Here is a 22629-nt window from a genome sequence, read left to right as displayed (position 1 = left end):
GTTGACATGAAGTTCACATTAGTGCTTTTAATTCTATGCAGGCGAGCTGCCTAATATAACATGAAACATGTTTGAGTTGTAAAAAAACAATGAAAGTGTTGTTCAGAGAGTTGATAATTGTCATAATCAGACTCAGTCCATTACATCAGCGCCTAATGACTCCCTTTGAGAGTTTGTAAAGTGATGTGGGGGAAATTGTGAAACCTGGCAACAGGTTGACATCTTTAATACGCCATTTAACCAACAGGTTAGCAGCTTTTAGGAAGACTAAAATTCATTTTCTTGCCAGAAAAACTTTAGAATGACCTGCAGAATTAACAGAAAAAGCAGTGGCTTTCTTTGTGAGAGTAGACCTTGCCTTTTTTAGTCGTTTATCCTTACTGAAGAGGTTTGCTTGTACAGATAAATCCAACAGGACTCAGCTGAACTGCAGGGTCACGACAGGGTCATGAATTTTTTAGAATTTGGTTGGACTCGGTGAGTTAACACTGCATTTTAGCTTGAATTCACCCACTTAACAAACTCAGCAATTACATTCAAACACAGACAGCTGACTAACTGACTTGCAGACTTTCTGTGTTTTTGTCTCTCACAATGAACACCATAGACTGGGCTACACTTCAAAATTGCTGAAAGGAAAGTATTTCAAAATCATGGGTCTAAAATACTGACGGCATGCCAAAATTTATTATCAGAGAAGTATAGAAAAAATACTCCAGTTAATAGACAGCTAACAGAGGAAACACTTGAGATTGGTGGCAAACTCTCAGTCTTTGTGTGTGTGTGTGTACAGAAAAGCAGAGTGTGTTGGAGTTCTTTGTCCCATTTTGTACGGTTGTTTCCTTCCTTTGTGACATCAGCTAAATTCTCATACGTTAGAGCTGTCCAGGTGACCTCTCAGAGTGTGTGTGTGTGTGTGTGTGTGTGTGTGTGTGTAGCTGTACTTGAAGATAAAAGGTGAGCAGAGGTTGGCAGAGATTTTCAGATTCCAGGAACTCTGAGATGAATAATGAAATTCCTCAGTGAGCAGGAGAGACACAGGCCTGTATGAACTCTGAGGGGGGTGGTGTGTGTGTGTGTGTGTGTGTGTGTGAAGCGAGTGTGGGGGCCTACTGATGTTATGAGAGCCACAGATGTTTTTAGTTATGGGTTTGTTTCACCCCTTCATTTCTCCCCACACCCAAACCCTCAGATCCTCCTCACACACACACACACACACCCAGCAGGTTTGTGTGTGTGTGTGTGTGCGCGTACGTGTGTTTATGCATGTCTAAATGGATTGTCACAGGCAACGGCCCTTGGGTGACCCTGTAGCAAAGCCTGGTGGGTAGGAGCCTAGCCTTAAGCCAAGACAAAGTTGTAGATAAGAGGGGTTGGGAAGAGAAACTCAGCAAAAATTCACAAAAAAACAACAATAACTTAAGGTTTTACCAACAATCTAAGCGGTTTTATAAGGCAGAAACTGCACACAAATCCTCATTTACCCAAATCGTCTTGTCGGTTATGTAGTTTTACACGTAGATTCGTAGACTTGTGGATTACAGAACTGCACATCTGTAAAAGTTCTTCTTTTGCTTTTGAAATCTTTAAAGTGGATGTTCATGTGGTCTGATGTGTGTGACATATTTCAGGGCCTTGTTGTGCACAAAGTGAAATTCGCTGTATGATTCCATAACTGCACGGTTGTCACTCTGAAAAACCTTCTTTGCTCTCCCCGTTGCAATGACTCTTTGCAGATACAAAGCAGTCATCCAAACGCAGCGAGGAGAGACTCGTTTGTTCCATTACCAAAAATAAATAAAACAGAGAGATATAAACCAGAGATATTAATCATAAACCGGAGGTAGTAATGGCTTCTGAAGCTTCGATGACATTTTGCAGTTACTTCTGCAGCTGTTCATAGCAATATTACACACATTACCTCGAAAATCAGCACTGGTTTGCACAAGCAGACACACTGCTTAGATATCTCCGCTCCTCCTCCTCCTCCTCCACCACCCCCCAAAATTATGTGAATAAACAGGTGTGATATGACTGAAAGAATCTTGAAAGAAATATGACACAGATCCTAATGTGGGGCTTGGTGATCTTTGTTACAAAGAGGTTCTGTGAGAGAGGCAGGGGAGGAGGAAGCAGAGAGTGAAGGATGAAAAAGGGCCAAAGGGATGGAGAGAGAGAGAGAGAGAGAGAGATGGATTGAGTGAAAGCAGGAGGGAGAGGAGGAGGAGTGTGAGGAAAAAAGAGAGACAGCGGGAGAGAAATAAACAGAGAGGAAAAGGAGCCGCAGTTGAACATTCCTGAACCTGCTGAGCTCTGATGATAGAGATCTGAAGCTTCGTCTGAGACAGGTTGTGTCCACACACACACACACACACACACACACACACACACACACACACACACACACACACACACACACACACACACACACACACACACACACACACACACACACACACACACACACACACACACACTGAAGCCAGTAACCCCAGCATGCTGCTACCCATCCCAGCTGACACACGAGGGACTGTGCCAGTGTTTTGACTACTTCCTCAGTCTGCTCTTATGACTAAAAGGACAAACGCTGCAAAGGGCACTGGTCTAGAGTCCTGGCAGACCGGTCCAAAATCCTGTGTGAGTGTACAGCATATACATGTGATTTCATACTTTGGTGAGAATGTGGTGTGAGGACGGGATCTGTACATTTATATTTATGCAAGATGATTTGGTAGCCGTGTGTGTCAGCATGTGAGTGCAAATCCTAATCCTCAGTATCAATTATTTCTTTATGACTCAAGAGAACAGGCAGATAAACATAGGAAACTTTTAATACTGTGCAATTTGCTGTCAATCACCAGAATGTGACTACGCCACATGTGAATGAGTTAGCTGCCAGTCAGGCTTAGTCCTGCTGGTTTGTGTGTGCCTGCACTGAGAGACCTTGTCATTAAAGTTATGATAAATTAATTAACTTTAAGTGACAGGATTTATTTGTAATGTCATATAATTGATTTAAACTTTATTTGCCATTTCTCTGCATCATCCTATCATATGTCCCTGAACAGAAAACCAGGTGTCTAAGTCTTACTTTCCACTACCCACAGTGATGTGTGCTGTGTCTGTGCTGCTCTACCTTTGGCTTGTATGCAGTCGTGAGCATGGACATCTCAACGTTTTGACCTCGGACCGGTTTGGGCTGGCGAGGGGCAGGAGGCCTGGAAGACTTTTGGTTGTTACGGCACACGCAAATAAAGAAGAAGAGCAAAGCAATGGCCAACGGGATCGCCACGCTGGGAACCAGGATGTACAAGATCTCCATGTTGCTGCCACCAGACTTGTCTTTATGGTCTGGATAGAGAGGTGGAGGGAGGGGAATGATATCAGATATATGATCACCGTATGACTGTGCAATATTAAGTGACCAAACAATTGGATGATTGACTGAAAATGAAGCTGAATTCTGATAACCAACTCAGGGCAAACAGTGAAATAAAAATGAATATCTACATATTCTGCCTATGAATCTCTTAACCAGATTCTGGTCTCTTACCACAAACTGGTATGTCACAGAGCTCCATGCGGACCCCCTCATCCAGCGTGAAGCACCACGGGGCGTCATGTTTGTTCCCAGGGTTGCGGCAGTACGAGTGTCCTCCATTCAGCTCCGGGTAGCGGACGGCCAGGTAGCTGTGACTGTGAGGATACTGGGAGTTCCAGGGCTGACACTGACGGCCCGACTTGGTCATACTGACTGTGCCTCTGTAGTCTGCCCCGCTGTTGTTGTAACACTTGTGATCTGGAGGAGAGGGAGGCGTGGCTGTGCATTAGGTGTTTATTTTGGGTTAGGTTTAGTATTATCTTCTATCTTTTGGGGTGATGGCTGGTCTTGGACGTGGCTTACCATCAAACTCTACTGCATGCATAGCAGCACTGGACTAGCGCCTGCACCTTTTCGCCCACTTGTCTTCTTCAAAGAACTTTTCAAACTGACTACTCCCAGATAACAAAACCTGAATGAGAATGTCTCTGACAAACTTCTTTTGGACTGGCTGCCCAAAGGTAAATCCCAGTCGATCCTCTGTTAACTAATTACCATTTCCTTTCACACACGTGCATACTTTATTTCAGGTAGTGACCTTATCTTGCATTCATTATTACATTTTGTGTCTTCTGTTCTTCTTCATCATTGTCCCTTTGCAATGCAATTAAAATTGGTAATCTAAAATTTGTTTAATGGTTTAAAAAAATCTTCACAAGCTGCTATGCTGGAATATCAAATTCAGAGGGATATAATAAACTAATACTCAATGTTGTGAGAAGGAAATTGTGAATTTTTGTTAATATACAGAAAGGGAGCTGTTAGTTAATGCCAGTGAAATTAATGACCAAATGTTTTGATAATGAGCCATAAGCTTAACCACACTTTACCAATACAGTCAATTCTAATATTTAGCATACTTGGCCTCAGAGATCTTGTGAGCCGTTATGACAGAGGCCACAGTGACGCTGCTCCGAATGGAACGGTAATGAGCAGAATCTTACTCTTGTTTATGGGGTCAGCCATGGGGATGCCGATCCTCAGACAGTTGGCGGCCTGGGGGCTGTCAGAAGCCGCCAGGTCATCGCAGTTTGGCAGCTTCAGCCTCTTCAGGATGATGGGGTTTGAGCGGGCGATGATGTACTCGGTCTTGCACAAATCGTTCTCCAGGATCTCACACTCGTCCTTGCACAGGTCCCGCGGTTTGTCGGTGCCGGAGCTGCGGTCGCACGTTGGGAACGCAAAGTGGCAAAGAGAAGGGATGGCAAACTGGGAGCAACGATCTGACAGATGGTTGGATGTCCCGATCATGGTGAAGGCCGCTGGAAAAGGGGAGACCAAAGGAAGACGTTTGTTTCATCGATTTCTTTGAAGCAACAGTGTGGCATCATAATACACCTACAAACGAGGTATATTAAGGGTTAATTTGTTTGTTAAACTACTTTCACGCATTGATCAAAAGATGCAAAAAGAAGCAGGCCTGTGCTCACGTTACTACTGACTTTTGAGCATCTGAACACATGACGGATCAAAAAGAGGGGACTGACTGATGATGAAAGCTGCAGCTGTAAATGTATGAGTCACAGTCAGACCGCACGGTTATTGCAAACATGTGCTTTTCTCTGCTTGTGATTAACAATAAAGCAGCTCTGCGGGGGGTGGAGGAAAAGACAAGAGATTATAAAGTTGATAACGTAAGCTGGCAGTTGTCCAAACAGTCCCACTGCACATGTTTATTGAATAAAGCAACATATATACATAAAGTGAAAGTGATATTACAGTCAAGAGGGTGAATAACTACTGAATGTTGATGTTTTGGGTATGAAACGTGATTTACAGTCCTACTGTGGGCTTATTGTGACCGCGTGGCATCATAAATCCTTATTATCACTTGGCCTTTATGTTTCAGTTTTGAGTCTGAGTTCATGGCCTCTTTGTCCCTGAACTATTCAGTGGAGAAGCTGACATTTGTATGGATGTTCTCAACAACATCCTGTTTTCTTCTATTATTTTCAGAATCTGTTTAACGAATGGAGAAATTGCAAGAAACTTGCAAAGACGTGAATGTTTCCTTTTTCTGTAGCACAAGGGGTCAAACCCACTTCTACATGTTGCCTGTTTCTTACCTGTGATCTGGGTTTCGATCTCACCCTGCATCTGCAACGAGTCGACGAAGATGCTGCGGTTACCAATGAAGCGGGCACAGGCTATACCTCTGTATGGCTGGCAGAATCCCTCTTCCTCAAAATCCACCCTGAGACACGCAGAAAAACAAAGGAGAGAGTCAAGAGAAATGTCAAGTATGTTTACAGGCAATAATATTAACACACACAATATGTCTGCAATGTTTGGACAACTGGAAGAGCAAGAAGAGTTGAACATTGTGCACTACAACACCATTCCACTAGAGGTCAGTCTAGGGTTGAAAAGTGACACCAAAGCAACCAGTTGCACTTCAGTGGAAGGAAGAGGCTGCTTCTTGCTGCTGATCCTAAACCAAGTGGTCTCCCTTTGCTTGGCTAAAGATAAGTCACATTCTAGTCAAAGGCAGATCTGACACACACACACACACAAATACACACAAACACACAAACCGCATTAGGAATTAATGTTTGCCTATTCCTGTTTATGGCAGTGAGATGTAATCATGAGCCATAATCTGAAACATATGCAGAGAGAGAAAAAAGGGGCTTGATGATCATGTTTTCACAACTTTTACTTCCTCTAGTGACTCTTGATGTTTTGGTCCTTCTCTGTGTTTTATGTTGGCCTTCTCCATTCTTGCCCTTCTTTTTTGAAAATCTATTTACCTGCCTCGTTCTCTCTTGTTCTACTCTGATCTCCTACCTTTCTCATTCTGTACATGCATACTTGCTCCAACACACACACACGTGCGCACGCACACACACACACACACAAACCACATGCTGACTAGCAGGCCATTCACTCAGTGTGAGATCACTGTGTCATGTGCTTTAAAACGTGCCATATGGGGACTTTAAGACCAGGCGTAACCACAATATATAGGGGAGTGCATGATGCCACTGCATGCGTGTGCGAGCACACACACACACAAAAGAAGCATATTGCAGCTATCGGCTGATTGAAAGTACATCCTCATGCTTCAGATACTGTAATGGCAAACAGAAGCACTCCATTTGAAACTGACCAGACGGTGAAATTTTGGAAAAACGATTAATAAAGAGGACAGATGCGGTCTTCAGCTCTGACCATTTTTCGCTGAAACACGCTGCTTCATTTCAGTTTAACCGTGGAATCGAGCCTTCGAGGCTTAACGCTTCATTATCATCCAACCATTATTGTCTGTTGCCTTTGTTGACTGGCGGTCAGGCAGTTTATAAGGGGCATAACCATGTGTGGATTACACCAATTACTCCATAAAGCATAAAAGTGCACTAAAAAGCTTTATAGAGGCAACAAAAAACAAGGTGACAGTGACGACCGCACGTGACCGCACGTGCACGCATGCGCGCGCACACACACACACACACACAAAGCCTTCGTAATGCCACGGGTGTATGAGTTTGGCATGAGGGTCATTAGGTTCCCTCTCTCTGAGGAGTTTAAAGTGACTAAAGGGCCAAGGTCAGCTCTCTCTCTCTCTCTGCCTACGTCTGTACAGATCTAAATGGGCTTTCCAGACATGAACACACACACACACACACACACACACACTCTCAGAGAGCTATAGAGCAGTGGTCTACATACTGTAGAGTCCATGGAGATATGGTAACATTACATTTACAGTATAATTCAGGTTTAAGCAGATTTTATCCTTGGAATATGTAATTTCCTACTAAAATGTGGATATTGTTAATAATGAGTTCATGTTGCGGTGTGCCTGCAGACAGCTTAGCACCCCTTCATCAAGCCACAAACTACAAACTGCTAACATCTTCAGATATTTTTCCTCTGGCGAAGAGTTCATCTCTTTAGGTGAAAATCACGTCTGGCTTCCCTTAAAGCCGAAAGGGAAGAGTCTTGTGAAAACTACCGGAATGCTTTGATGGATTGTTGATTGATTGGGCTGCGACCTTTCTGACTGTAATGAAGCAGAATATAAAAAGGCAGCTAGAGAGCATGAGAAAACACACACACACACACACACAAGGGATCCAAAGTGAGGGCTGGAGTGTGTCCAGTCCTGGTTGTGCGTCACGGAGGATGGTGGACACACACACATACACACTAACATCAAGCCACACACAGACAAGTAAATGACAAGGGAGAACAGACGATCCACCACAATGCAGCCAGATCCCCGAGGGGAAATTACAGCCCTGGCCAGCCCGAACAGCCTCACCCGAACCAGCTCAGCCCGAATCGCAAATCGCCCCTCACTGCTTTTTATATTTTAATTTCTTCCACTCTTCTGCAAGTCGATTTAGACTGAAAGCCATGTCTGAGAGGGGTATTAAAGTGTCTGTACCCTGTCCAGTGCAGCAGAAATGACTTATAACATGTCTAAAGAGAGAAATGGAGGGGAAAGACACATCTAGAATAACCTAATCACCGTGAGACATCTGAGCTTTTCTGGAAATATTTCTTGACTTTTGTTTTTGTGCATCCATTTATTTCTGTGTGTGTGTGTGTGTGTGTGTCTGGGCTATTCCAGGCAGGGAGAGCCAAGTGTGGTTGCTATTTGTGTAAACAGTGGATGGCTGTTCAGGCCTTTTATTTTACACACCAACGCCACGGGCCCTCTGTGTAATGTTTTATAATAGTTAATTACAAGGAGAAGCTTTTCCCTCTGAGCTCCGATCTATAATCCAGATCTAAACAGAAAGGCGAGCCTCACCACAGAACCTAAACAAGGTATTGAGGACATTGATTCATTGTCCAATTACATTTTTCCCAACCTTATTATTTATTCAGGGAAGCGCTTGCTAAGCAGCCGTGCTCTTCTTCCCAGCATCACCCTGATTCCCATCCATATGATCACATACATTCACACCTGCTTTGTGACAGTACAGCTAAGACCCAGACTGCAGCTCCAGGGCTTGAGCTGGTTCGGGCTCTTCAGCAGATCCTGGTGAGGGCTGTGATGGGTTTTCTGCTCTAAAACACTGCACACATGCATCTTTTTAATCAAGAAAGAGACGTGAGCGAGTTCAACCCAATAGGAGAAAATCAGTGATTACTTCAAAGAAAGTGAGGAAGACACATTAGGCAACATCTATCAGCTGGCAACATCCATCCTACCAGAAAACTTTCCAGTGATTCATGTGGGTGTTGATGGAGAATAGTAAAAAGGCTGCCACCAACATAAAATATTTACACTTTGTGAGCGTTAATGCAAGTGCATAATTCTCATTATACTTTATCATATGCGTGCACGCATGTGCAAGTAAAGGAGGCTGAGATGGTAAAGTGATAAGCAAGGAACTGCTGACAGGACGATGTGGGCAGTTTTGTGTGCATTTTGACTGCAACAGTGAGACACAACAGATGTACCTCAACTCAACAACACAGACACATCGACTCAGCGAGACACGCATGTCATTCCTCCACCCCAGAGATGATGAGGGTTTAAGGAACTGAAAGGGAGAGTTTTCAAAGTGGAGGAGGTTGGGAAAAAAAAGAAGCCCGGAAAAAAATGGATGATTCAGACTCCACTTTTAATCATCCTCAGAAAGAAGTTCAACTTGGCACAAAGACAAAAAGACTGGATTCCACTGAAACCCACATCCTTGAAACTCTCTCCTGCAAAAATTAGTTTCTCAAATACAGGACACTAATGACAGAAATAAAAACAAAACAAAAAAAGTGCTGATTTTTTTGGTTTCAAAAGCACCTTACAAAGTGTGGGACAAAACCAACATATGCTCTGTTTATTCCAGAATCAACAAACTTCTCCTGGCTTGAGATTTCATTGTTGGGTCTATACTTTGTGTTTTGAGTATGGAACATATCTTTAGGCCTTCAGCATGTAAACCTTTTTCTCACCAAGAATCTGTGGGCTGGAATGACAGGTTTGTGTTGAGTTTTGGGGTTAAAGGGACTTGAAACTCAACGCTCTTTGTTGGAGGGGCATCTAGAAAGGATGGGATTTGAGGGTGAGGAGGCAGGGGGCGGATCCCGATGACATTTTAGATTTCAGGGTTTCGTTTCCAGGAGCTGTTGTGGGTGCTGAGTGAAGAGGAGATGAGCTGCCGGCAGCATGAGGTCCCAACTGTTGTATCCTGATTGTCCCTGAACTTCTCTTATACGTGTTCATTATTTTTATTATTTAGCAAAATCCAAATCCTAAACTGTGATGACTTTTGAAGTAAGCTGGGTGGGAAATAAAGAAATAATGAATGCAGTAAAATAAATGTAAATTTTTCCAAATGTTTTCAGAATTGTTTTCTACTCTTCAAGCAGCCATTTGTTTCCGTTAATTGGTGTGCAGTTTGGAAATCAATCATTAGACTCTTCAAACATTCGGTCAGATGTACTGTACATGTTTGTTAATTTAATGCGTACTGACTGAAAAGGTATAAACTGCAACACAACTGCAAACATATACAATATAATCAATATGATTTTCATACTACATGGAAAGGATTGGAAACCAATGGATGGCCAGAGACCAAATTCATCAGTTTCTCAAACATGGCAGCATGCTTAAAATAGCAAAATAGATGTGATGCAAAAGTCAAGTGTTCATACCACCAGTAAAGTTTGATTCTAAATGTGTTAATATTTGAGGAGCTCTGCACACTATTTCGCCCTGAACTCTTGCTAAACTAAGCGAGACAATAAATGTCATCCAACGCAGATCACTTGACGCTCACTGAGATATAGATAGGAATAGAGTGTTTGTGAGCATGTGTCACATGGGGTCCAGTCACAAATGAAAGTCATTTGTAGGTCTGGAAAGGAGGAGAGCATGACAGACAGAGAGAAAACAGAAGGCTATCATGTGGTTGCTACAGTACATTTCCCTCCTAGAAGAAAGTCTGACAAAGATAAAAAAAAATAAATAAATAAAAGAGGATGAGAAAACAAAATCTGTTTGCCATTATTCAGCCCATTTACACTCATGAAACACAGAATTAGTACTCAACAAAACATAAATATTGGATGTCACCAAAGTCTCACTTTTGTTGTTTTATCTGAGCAGTGCTGGTGAAGTACACACTGATATTTTTTTTGCAAGGACCATGATTCAGGACCAGGATTCATGTGTTGGACACTTTGTGCTGCTGTGTGCTTATAGACAGTGTAACTCAGTTATTATAACAGAATAGCATGTGTGACTGCAGCTTGTAATGATTTCTCACTGACAGGGAGCCAAAATGGCCACAAGAGGCTGAGGCTGACTGGAATCTGCGGCTGCCAGTGGCCCGTGACCACACTGGGAGCGAACAGCCAGCGAGGGCAACTAGACGCTGCTTTGGGATACAATGGAGAAAGAACGAGCCGTCCTGAGTCCTCGTGTTACTTACTTACTGACTGTAACAATAGAGGCTTCTGTCAGAGGGAAAGACGAAGAGGTTCGGAGCAGAGTGAAAGAGGAAACATAAGAGATGATGTGGAGAGGACCTCACAGCTGGTCTGACATGGTGGGTTTTCTGCTCACTTCAAATATCTTAAAAATGCTCATGTCTGGCACACAGTAGAGAGTTGAATGTTTTTTAGTACAGGTTATAGTTAGTCACAGTTAGGATAATTACTTTTAAAAACTTCACTGCATTACACAAACTGTAAGGGGCTGCACAGATGTGGGAAAGCAACTTCAGCTACTGCAGCGAGGATGAAGGACTATCCAGGATGTGCTGTTTAGGGTGAGTATGAAGGCTTATCACAGACCAAAACACTGCACTGTGATTTGTAATATCATTACTGGATATTACAATTAATAATTATTCCTCAGGAAAATTAATTCTAGAGTAATAAAATTACTCGCATGCATTTGATTGGGCAGCGTAGCTCATCATATCCTGTAGCTGTGTGAAATGCCAGGCTCATCTTTACGACCACGCAGTGTTGCCTTGTTGTTGTTTTTTTTTTCTTCTTTTTTCCAGATGCAGATGTGTTATTGTGGGTCTAAAGACACTGTAGTGGACGTCTTAGAGTGGAAATCTGTGTTAAAGGATCCAAGTGGCAGAGCGGGTGGAGGCGTGACGCTGTATGGTACTGGTGAACTGATGAAAATATGAGACATAAGATGAATACATTTCAGGACTTGTCAAAACAGTCCGTAAGTGTTAATAATACCACTGCTAAACAAACGATGTTCACACTGCAAGGTAGACCAGCAGTGTGAGTCTGCACGTGTCTGAATGACCAGTCCAGCTGCTTGCTGGTTGACAAAAGACGATAAAAGTTGAGCCTGGTTCAGTTATTTTTTGCTGAATGACCCTGAGTTTTCTTTTTCGTCCTGACACTCATTACACTGGCACACGGGCTGCGTCTTTACACGGGGGGGCTAAAGTTGGTCTGAACACTACAGTCACGGTGGCTATCTCTTCTAATGCAAAATAAACCGTTTCTGTGTGTATTTGAAACAAGCAATTGTTTGTGTTGCTTTTTTTCCAGTGATTCTGAGGAATTTTCCCAGAAAAGAGGCAGGCAGCAGGCACTGGGCCGTTCGAACAGTAAACGCTAAAACCTTTAAGAAACTGGTTATGGCTGAAATCCTCTTGATTTGACAAAGAAAGTAAACACTCATTCATGTTAACATTTCACCGAATGTGACTTGAATGCTGATCTTATCTAAAATAGTCCACAGAATGTCTCAGATATAGAAGCTGGTATTCGATACTGAAGGACTGTTGAAGTATTTGCTGTAAGGCCCAGGCTTTGAACACACAGGCTGGAAGTCACAACCCGTGGGTGATGCTAAAGAGTTTTAATAACAGGGTTAAGACATACATGGTGATTTGGCATGCAGGGAAGGACCCGTCACTCCTCACTGCGTTCCTGACTTGGTGACATCACTTCCTTGTAGGTCTGCAGGGTACAGGAGGACCAGGTGGGGGAAGGGTTTGGGGAGTGAGGGTGTCAATCAGCCTGTCAATTAGCAGGACAGGAGGGCAATATGTCTCCTAAAACCTAACATAAACTCAGTGGTGTTTAGACAGACACATAAACACACAAACAAATGGAGCACAGGGGTTGGACAGTAGAAGCCATTATCAGGACCCAGGAAGGTCTGTTAGTGGGGACAGACAGATTTGTTTGACTAATCACTGACCTATTGGTTGCAGAGATCCCTGAAAACAAACAAAATAAATGAACTGGGAACACAGAAGGTCGAGGAGAGCAAAAAGACAAAAGAAAAGGGAAAGTGAAAATGTGAGACAGCAAAGAAGGAGAAAAATTATAAAAGAGAACAAGAGAGTGAGACACAATGAAGGAGAAGAGGGAGACGGAGGACTGGAAACAGGAGCTTTGGGCATGACGTCCAACTGCTTTTAAACAATGTAGGATGTGTGTATAAACGAAGACACCCAAACACATCTTTCATTTTTCTGCTGCATTTTAACTTGACATACAGCCAACAAGATGAACAGCCAATAACAGTAACACAGACACGTCCAACACCATATGAAACGAATGCTCTGTATAAACATGCATCATCTATTTTTACAAAACACTTTTTTCCCCCTGGTGCAGCATACCATTCCTGTTTTACGTTTTGTTTTTTTGTTTTTTTTGTTGCTGTTAAAAATTCCTGTCTTTAGTTTTTCTTAATAGCATTCCTTGAATTGACTCCAGGCTGCACTAAAACATCCGTGTGGAAATAATAATAACAGGAAAAGCAAAGAGGGCACAAAAGAAACAACAGGGGGAAAGAGACAGCCGAGAGCAAAGCTACTTCTGTGATTTAGACAGCATGTAACCCCCTCCCTCCCTCCACACACACACACACACACACACACACACTTTATTGCATGATTTACGACAGCTTATTGCCTAGATCACAGATCCCAATCTGAGCACACAAAGGCAGACACTTAAAAAAGACAGGAGGACACATGTTTTGGCTGACTGGCTACTGACGGTGCTTAAAGAACAAGAATACACACGTTTGAACGCAAGCGTGGTCTTCACAGGAGAGTGGAATAATCCTTGATGAGAGCGATTAAGAGTCACTAAAGGCATGTATTGTGGGGAGGGAAAACACTGTCGCACTGTGGAGCCCATAAATAATCCCTCTTTACACACTCTGCCGTCAAAGGTGTCTGTAGGACACAGAAAACAAACATAAAGGGCTTAAGACTGGCTGAAAGCTAACCAGATGATGACAGTGTGCTCCGTTCCGTATGTGCTCGTCCAGTGCAAGTCCCAAAAACGTAACCCTTGGATATTTCCTCTGCAGTCATGAATTCACCTCTTTGACAGTAGCCTCATGACACCAAAATGCAGTGCAGCTGCAAGACTGATGACTTGCTGATGACTACTTATGACTTGCACACTGGTTAGTCTTTTTCTCGACTGGAAAACTTCTTCCTCTCCTATATGGATCGCTACAATCATTGCTTTCTTTGCCCACACATAAAACCCACATCCGACATTTCCGAGTTCCGGCGTGTAGTCTGAGGTTTATGGGAGACCTGCTAAGGATATTGAAAAGCTGCAACAAGCGATACCTTCAGAGGTCATACCTTTGCCAAACCTCAGATATAAGACAAAAAAACCCCACACGCTTTGAAGGTTATCAGAACACGGATAAACACACAAGGCCACTCACATAATGCACACACACACCCTTTGGCTCACGGATCTTCTTTTTAAAAACAAATCTAGAGAGGCTCCTGATCTTCCAATAGAAAATAATTTACAGTCTCCTGCACTCTTAAAAACAAAGGGAATTGACCAGCACATAATTCAGCTGGTAAAAGGGCCAGACTCACAAACTCTCAGAGTTGTCACCCATATTTACAACATGGTCTATATGCAGTGTATGTGTTTATGTGATATATGCTTCCTGCCCAGAGTCGTCTCAGAGTGAAAATAAAACCGATGGAAGAGACGAAGAACACGGAGGAGGAGACGACAAAGCAAAGAAAGGATATCCTGTCATTATTATATCAGCCTGGTAAAAGTGTTAAGCTGAAGCTGAAGGCCGGCCAGGACCAGGAGGGCCCACCCACAAGCTGCCCTGAAGCAACCGATTCAGGTTTCACTCCCAACACCCTGTTTTTGCATAAGAAAATTATTCTATCTTTACAAAACCCATCGAGGAATTTCTGTTTACTGTTAATGACTGCTGGGTGTCTGAGATGCTTCAGAGTGAACTCTGCACAGACCACACGGTTCACTTTCAGGCCACTGAAAGACTTCTTTGGCTTTATTCCATAGACATTATTAGATTTGTCGAAAAGGGGAAATGACGAGCAGCAGTATATGGTACAGCCCAGCGAGCGCCGAGGTTGCCTCCAGATAGAGGAACTAAACTGATTTTGTTAAAAATGTGTTATGTCTACTTTGGGGTTTAAAAATGTCCACAAGATCAGGAGGAGACTGACAGAGTACGAAAGGGTGGGAAATCGTGGATCGAGCTCGCAATCTGTCATCAATCATAAAACCCATGAATTCCTGTTCAGTGTAACTCTTACATGGCTATTTTTATGTTGGTGTCTGACTGTCTGTGACAATATTTATGTTTATCTAATTTTTCATGTTTAACTACTCCAAAGCAAGATGCATTTAATGTGAATCTCATCAAGTACCACATCTGTTTTCATTTAGACCAGTCCGCTGATGTCCGAAATTGACATCCAAGTCTTCCTCTGATTAAAAGGTGAAAGTTAAATTTAGAGCACCGACTTTGCTCCGACTCTGCTTTATCATCATATGCATTTGGTAGGCGCCAGGAGCAATAAATACAAAACTGATTGATAAGCTGACTCAACTGAGAGGACATACTTTATCAAAACTCTCCATCAAACTGCATTGATCGTTTTAAGCTCTACAAATGACTAAATATCCCCCTGGCTCATGCTCACAGGTCACAAGTCCAAACTGCAACAACAAAAGCCCCTATTTATACCTAAAAAAACCTCAAGGTAACACTGTGCCTCCCTCCGTTTCTCTCACACACTCCACCATCACTATGGGCGAAGAAAGAGCACTTTCTGTGCATGTGTGTGTGTTCATAGAAGGGTCAGGGCAAGGTTCAGGGAAACCCCACATACCCCATCTACGCCTTGTAACCCGCAGGGAGAGACCATGGTTCTCTCTCTCTCTCTCTCTCTCACACACACACACACACACACACACACACATTCTTAAAACACAGACGTTACCAGCCAGACCTGACCTTGACCAGACCTGCCAACAAGATCACCAACAGACAGACATGGGGAATTCTGGGAAAAAGGAAACAGGAAGTGGGCCCTGTCCAAGCAGAGTTTGAAAGCTGTGTTCATAATGAGTTGTGTTTAATTCTCTGTGTGTGTGACAAAGTGTGTGCAGACAGACTAGCATCCTTACTAACAATTACTTACTAATAATGTAAATTGCTGTAATGGTTAAAGCTGGCTACACATCACGACAGTCCCCACGTGTGTGTGTGTGTGTGTGTGTGTGTGTGGCTGTATGTGTATGAAGCCCTCTGATCTGGGCAGCATTTAGCAGAGAGGCATCCAGGCTTGTGGGAGGGGGCTGCAGTGGGATCTCTGGTTTCAAACAGTGTCAGCGCCCTGGGACCAGGCCATGTCAAAGGGCCCGTCCCCAATGAGCCATATTAGGGCCCTGATCCCCAATCAATCAGCACTGCGCTAAAAAGAATCTACAACAAGACGCCAATTACGCCCCACCGAGGACTTAACTAAACATGTGTGAGAGATAGGGTTTGTAAGAGTAAGTGCGTGTGCAGTTCCTGACTCTCTGTTTTATGTAGAACTGCAAGTGTGCATTTATGTGTGTGTGTGTGTGTGTGTGTGTGTGTGTGTGTGTGTGTAAAAGCCTTCTGAGACAGAGAGGGAAAAAAAGCCACAGTCAGTCTGCTCAAGACATGCAAAAGAACAGAGGACAGAGGAGGACAAAGTCTCAGTAGGCGGTCTTTGTTTTCCCTAACGGTGTACCCATACACAAAGAGTGGTACACACATTTAACAACCGAAACCTCATCTGAAACTTTACCAAGACAGTTTGCCGAGATAGTAGATGGTAGTTTCCCATGTTTGGCAGTTAACAGGGTCACTGAGCACCTTGGGAATACAGCAGCATTTAAAGATCTTGCTCTTGGTTTGACTATGGTACACTGGTACAGAGCCTGTTGTTGGCAGGTCCAGACGCGACCTCCAAGAGTTTCAGACTCAAATTCTTATTTAACCCGATATTGTTGTATTATTGTAATAAGTTCAGTACCCCAGCGTCAGTCTGATGTAGAGTGCTGAAGCGGTGCATCCAAAACTTGAGTGGGCCTGTCATCCCCTTAGTCTGAAAGGGTGCGATGCTTGTGGCGTGGAGCAAATCATCATCAATCCTGGCCAGCATTTGAAAACCACAGTCATGTTGACACTGGCACGGAGGTGAGGAGAAGTGAAACCAAAATCCAGAGTTTCTCAGTATAGCACGCACAAGTTTACAGTCTTGAGTTAAGAGCCTATTGTGAGGGCAGAATGAGAGGAGCGACTGGGTTTTAAGACGTGGACCTGTGCTTGAACCTGCATATCTCCCTGGCTTACATGTCTTTGAGTTGGACATTCAGCACCACGTTAAATTATGTGCATTGTTTCAAATCCTGCATGTTGAGAAGACAATTTGAGAAATACATTTATTATCTTTCTGACAGAGTTAGAGAGTCACGCTAAATATGAAACTACTGCCAGCAGCTGACTGGCCTACAGGCGTAATCAGCTGGCCTGGCGCCGTCCAAAAGTAACAAAATTTTTAAGCACCTCTCAAGGTCCCATGTTAAAACATTATATCTTGATTCCACATGTGTTGGCAGGGAGATTTTGTTTCCACAGGGCCAGGTTAGCTGTTGTTCCCAGTCTTTGTGCTAAGCTAAGCAAGCTAGCTGTTGATAGTAGCTTAATATTTGGCATATTTGAGCATGTATACATTTCTATAAAGAGGAATCCGTGAACTGAAGAGGACATATAATAACTATGGTGAACTGCACACTTCTGTGACTAAGACACCAGCAACTTTCAAGGGTCGATTCTGTGTGGAAAACTGACAATCTCTAAAGAAGCAGATGCTTCTATTACATTCCAATGTACGGGAAGACAGTAGAAAAACTGTGCCGACTGCAGTACTGCTGCACTGAATGTGAAAAAAAAAAAATTAAATAATACACAAACATTATATTTAACAATAACTCATACCGTTTGGACAGGGAGGAGAGGCGCATGGGGAGTTGAACAAACTTGATCATAATATTCTTTGAGCAATTAACGCACTATGGCATTCACACCACAGTGATAAGACATTTACCCTGCGGGGAAGAAAGGCGTGTCAGCTGTTTGATCGGCCCGCTTGTTGGTTTGCCGTCGGTCTAGATCTTAAAAAGGGATGATGCAAGATACAGCTGAGAGCAAAATATCTGTAATAGATTCCCTAAATAATTATCTGAGATAAGAGCTTAATTGCAGCCTAGTAAATACTTTGGCATGTTAGGATTTTGGATGCTCTGCTGATCTTTGCCAGATAAGAAGCATATTTTCATATTTTCCTACACTCACACAGCACACCTAAGGAGGCAGGTCCAGGTACTGGTAGTGTAATTACCTGACAACTTAATAAATCAACTACTAATTACAGAGACACTGCAAGTACAAGCCTTTCACAACAGCTGCTGTAGAGCAGAAAGGAGAAGAGCAAAGAGGTTTCAGGGTATCAGAAAATCTATTACCATGACTGTATACACATTTTGGCGCCTTTGAGCAAGCCTGAGCAAGCTCCAAGACCAACTTAGTGTGACATCGTCAAGTCATTACGCATTTTGGAAACTACTTCCTCAAACTAATTTCTCAATCAACACGTGCACCGCTGAGGGTGAGACAAACACGCTACCATCCCGTCTGTACACAGTCAAATTACTCCTTCGTTTTTAACTCTTTGATGCTTTGACTGTATAATTGGATAGCCAGTGGGCTGACAGCAGTACGGGCCTCTCAGTCCTTGTCATGTCAGCTCTGAGGTCAATTTAATTCAGCGTGTTGACAGCTGGCTAATTACAGAGCTATCCACTGTGGGCTGGTTGGTTTCTTGCCACACACACACACAGATATATACAGTACACAGGTAGGGAAAAGTTATACTGTGTGTGTTTATCCTGTCTTACAGTGAAACACACCTGGTTAGAGAAATCATCAGGTCATAAAGTCATAAAGTAAAGTTACACCCAAACAAGCTCTCAACTGGCAAATTAATCGCAAGTTAAATGAAGAAAAATAAATATGTATTCATTAACAAACCAGCATTTCAAGGGCTGTGTGACTGTTGAATTTACTGTCAGCTGCTTTCAATTGACACACAAGAGTAAAATACTGTTCAAACAAGGGGATTTCATGTCCGAAGGAAAAGAAGAGCAGAGCTCCCACCAAATACTGACTCACCGAAGAAAGTAACAGGAAGATTGACGATAAGCGAGGAGCAGAAAGGTCAGAGAGCACACAACGAAGAAGTCACAAAAAACAGAGCAGTGAGAATCTGCTCTTTGTTAAACGTGTGCTCTTTACTCTTTATTGTCCACTGCTGAGTGGACCGAGCAGAGAGGCACGACGGAGGGGAAGAAAAGCAGCTATTTTTGCATTTGCTTTTTTTGCGCTGAGAGAAAAGTGGTAGGGAAAGTTCTGAGAAATTTAAACAGCCTTGACAGCCAGGGTGTAGAGGTATTAATCTTTTCGAACAGGCAGAAAACCCCTGTACTGTAAACACAGACAGAGACTCTGACATCAGCTGCTGCATTGCACGAAGTCTGTTTATCGCTGCTGTCAGATTAAAAAACCGAGATATTCAGTGAGTCAAACTTTGTACAAATATAAAAGCAACCGCGTTTTGGAAGTCAAACAAGAAATTATGAAATAATGATGTTAATAAATGATTTAATTTTTTGTTTTTTGTCACTTGGGAGCAGCAGAAACAAACACTGAAATATCCTATTTACAGATTAGGCAGTTATGGAGCAACATTAGCATTCATTCAATGCGATGTTTCTGGCTCTCCCTGAAGCCTCTCTTACTCCTGAGGGGAAGCTGCTTAATACTCCACCATGTTCATCAGCTAACTCTGACTGGCATTTATAATGAATTATAGTTCACTGTTAGGTGCACGTGTCCCATGAAGATCTAGTTAAGCCTTTGGATTATTTAACTGCAAAAGTAACTGTAAGAAATGTGAAGAAAAGAGCCTCTTGGACAGTTTCAGCCTGCACTGTCAGAATGTGGGCAGCTTGAATGCAGGCCTCAGTTAGGACTTATTAACTGCCTCTGATCTGAGCTTACAGCTAAATCTCCCGTCGCCTCCACACTGCTAATCACACCTGAACGCCTCCGACCCCGCAGAACCCGGGAATCAAAGAACAACATGCAACCCCGAGTGTTAATGGTACCCTCCTCCTCCTCCTCCGCCTACCCTGCTAACACTGTTTTTCTTTCACTCCCTTCAGTCTCCTGCCATCGCCATCGCTCTCTTTTTTTTTTCCTTCTTTTTTTGCTGGAGATGCAGAAAGAAAGTGTGGCAGTGCAGAGAGAGACAGAGAGGGATGGAGAAAGTTTGGGGTCTAATTTTGGCAGGCGAGACTTTTTCCCCTCACCCCGTGTTTGTTCTGGCGCTGTTAAAACATCTCCAAGGAGGTGAGGAGAGGAAGGGGGGGGAGATGAGGAGGATGGGGGGGGGGAGAGAGCACAGGCACAGTGTGGAGGAGATGCACTGTGATAACTGGTTATACACTGATAAACTATTAAAGTGAATCTGAGATGTAGATGTCAGACTCTCGCCTTGGTCAGACTTTGACTGCTGTGATACTCGATGTGAGTATTTTTAATATATTTGAGACATTTTATCTCTTTATCAGACAGCACCAGTAGAGACACGTTAGGAATCGAGGGAGAGAGACGTTCAACTTCAAGAAGCTATTGAATAACACAAATGAGTGTTAAATAGTGAACTTTAGAGGTGCTTGTACATGATTTTGTTATCTTTGGACAGAGTCAGGCAAAATTTCTACTCCAGTTTCCAGTCTTAATTCTGAGCAAAGCTAATCTGTTACTGGTATCGATCCTTTCATCTGACTCTTGTTAACTAAAGTATTTCCTCAATGTCACACTTCTTCTCAATTCGACTGGAATGTGTTTTCTTGAAAATGTGTTTTCTTAAAAGTCTTGATTCTGCAAAATCGAGGGACATTAAACTGCCTTGTGGTCTTGTGTGTCCACCAACCAGTAAAACCGCTGATATCATATATGTTGTCAACACTTTGAAGGAATCTAACAAAAGGCAAAAAGTGTAATTCTAGGCAAAAAGTAGCGCATCACTTTTTATAAAAATGACATGTCACAGAAAAGTCGACCTTTGGATTAAATGCCATCACCTGATTTACCCCTGTAAGTGAAATTTTGTCACAGTTAGAGGATAAATTCTTGCGTTACGGCCAAAAACATGTTTTGTGGGGTCACCACTAAAATGGACAAGCAAGTGGACATTTGTGCTTAAACTGAAAAAAGCAAATGCATAAGAATAAAAAGACAGAAACAGACAAGCTGAGCACAATCACAAAACTTATTTAATTGTAAGGCCACTATATAAAAAGGACTTGTTCTATGTAAAAACACTACTCAAACATGCTTTGAAAGGGAATATCTGGTGTGTTAGTATCAAGAGACCTGAAAGAGTTTCATCTCAACTTGCAGTGCGCTCATGAAAACTTCCAAGTCGCCTTGAGACTGAAGACCTGACGTATAAGGTTGTCTTGAATAACTCTGGAAGGATTTAAAAACGTCAGTACTTTGGGAAAAATTCACACGAGACCATCCTCATCCTTCTGCCTCCTCCTTCTTGTGTTTCTGCTCTGCTCTGCCGTAGTTTCTTGGAGCCACACTGAAGACAGGCTGCCTGAATCGTAGCTGAAACCTCCAGGCTGTCAGCTTTTAGTTTGCTTGCGGCTACTCTCAAAAACCCAACCCTAAGGATATGTACGGACACACACACAAACACTGTAATGTCCCACACACCACAGAGTGTATACTTAAGCCCAGTGTAGAGGGCATGGAAATCAGAGCACAGACCGAAGGCAAAGACAACACTGGGGACATGAAGTTCATGTTATGTTCAGGTTCAACAAGGTGGGTGGCAAGAAATTTTCCTCCAAATTTGTGAGTAATATTTGTGGCTAAGAAAACGGAAGTCACTGCGCCCTCTGTAAGTTTCTCTGTAGCACTCTCTACTGAGTAAAAAAAAGTTGATGGGAGATACCAAAAAAGGGGTGGAAACCTGCAAATAAATATATTTCACCTAAACTGACAGCTTGTGGACCAGATGTCTTTCCAGCAAGTTTTGACATTTGAACAGCTGCAGAATGAGGTAAGGGGTTTCAGGTCATCACATGTCATCATTAGTTGACCCTGTCTTCTTGACGGCCCGCCACCCTACTTTACAGCAATTAAGTTGGCCGTGGCACTAATGATGAGCAGCAGTGACGACCAGCCCACCACCACCGCAGCTCCGAAGCTGTCAAAGGAGGCCTCTGTCCATTCAAATGAAATCTGTAATGACTGTAATGGGAATCAAGATCGCACGCTAGTCCTCGGTTGACTGCAAGACTTTCCTTCACAAGTTGGCAGGGAAAAAAAAACAACCCAGGGAGAACTTGGTGTTCGAACTTGCAAAGTGTAACGTGGTGCCTGTACCTCATTGAGTTCGAGTCTTTCAGATGCTTGGATTGAAGCAGGCCTACAAACAAGTTAAAATCATTAAAGATTCGCCCTGCACAGAAATGAACAACTATCATCATCGTCATGGTGATTTTCATGCTACCAACTCCAAGTGAAGAAGCGTTTCATAAGACTTTTAGGATCAAGCCATTTTATCATCAGTTAAACATGTAAAAAAAAACCTTTGAAGTCTGAAAAATTACCTTAAAAAATGCTTCAGATGGGGATGTTATAAAGAGACCAGAGGTTA

The 22629-nt window shown here is 42.9% G+C and overlaps 1 protein-coding gene across 2 annotated transcripts in view; it reads right to left on the bottom strand.

Moving 5' to 3' along the window:
• ror1 (receptor tyrosine kinase-like orphan receptor 1) overlaps nt 1-22629 on the bottom strand; it is a 114427-nt gene that overhangs the window by 5172 nt on the left and 86626 nt on the right. For both annotated transcript variants that reach the window (XM_046391304.1, XM_046391305.1), the window contains 4 exons: nt 5668-5795; nt 4546-4863; nt 3554-3799; nt 3137-3351 (listed from right to left, as the gene is read on the bottom strand). In XM_046391304.1, the coding sequence (XP_046247260.1) occupies nt 3137-3351; nt 3554-3799; nt 4546-4863; nt 5668-5795 (907 nt within the window). The remainder of the gene's footprint in view (nt 1-3136; nt 3352-3553; nt 3800-4545; nt 4864-5667; nt 5796-22629) is intronic.

This window comes from Scatophagus argus, chromosome 6 (assembly GCF_020382885.2).
Source record: "Scatophagus argus isolate fScaArg1 chromosome 6, fScaArg1.pri, whole genome shotgun sequence".
Lineage (NCBI taxonomy): Eukaryota > Metazoa > Chordata > Actinopteri > Scatophagidae > Scatophagus > Scatophagus argus.
Note: the sequence above shows the minus strand (reverse complement) of the source record. Positions and strands in the feature narration are given on the sequence as shown.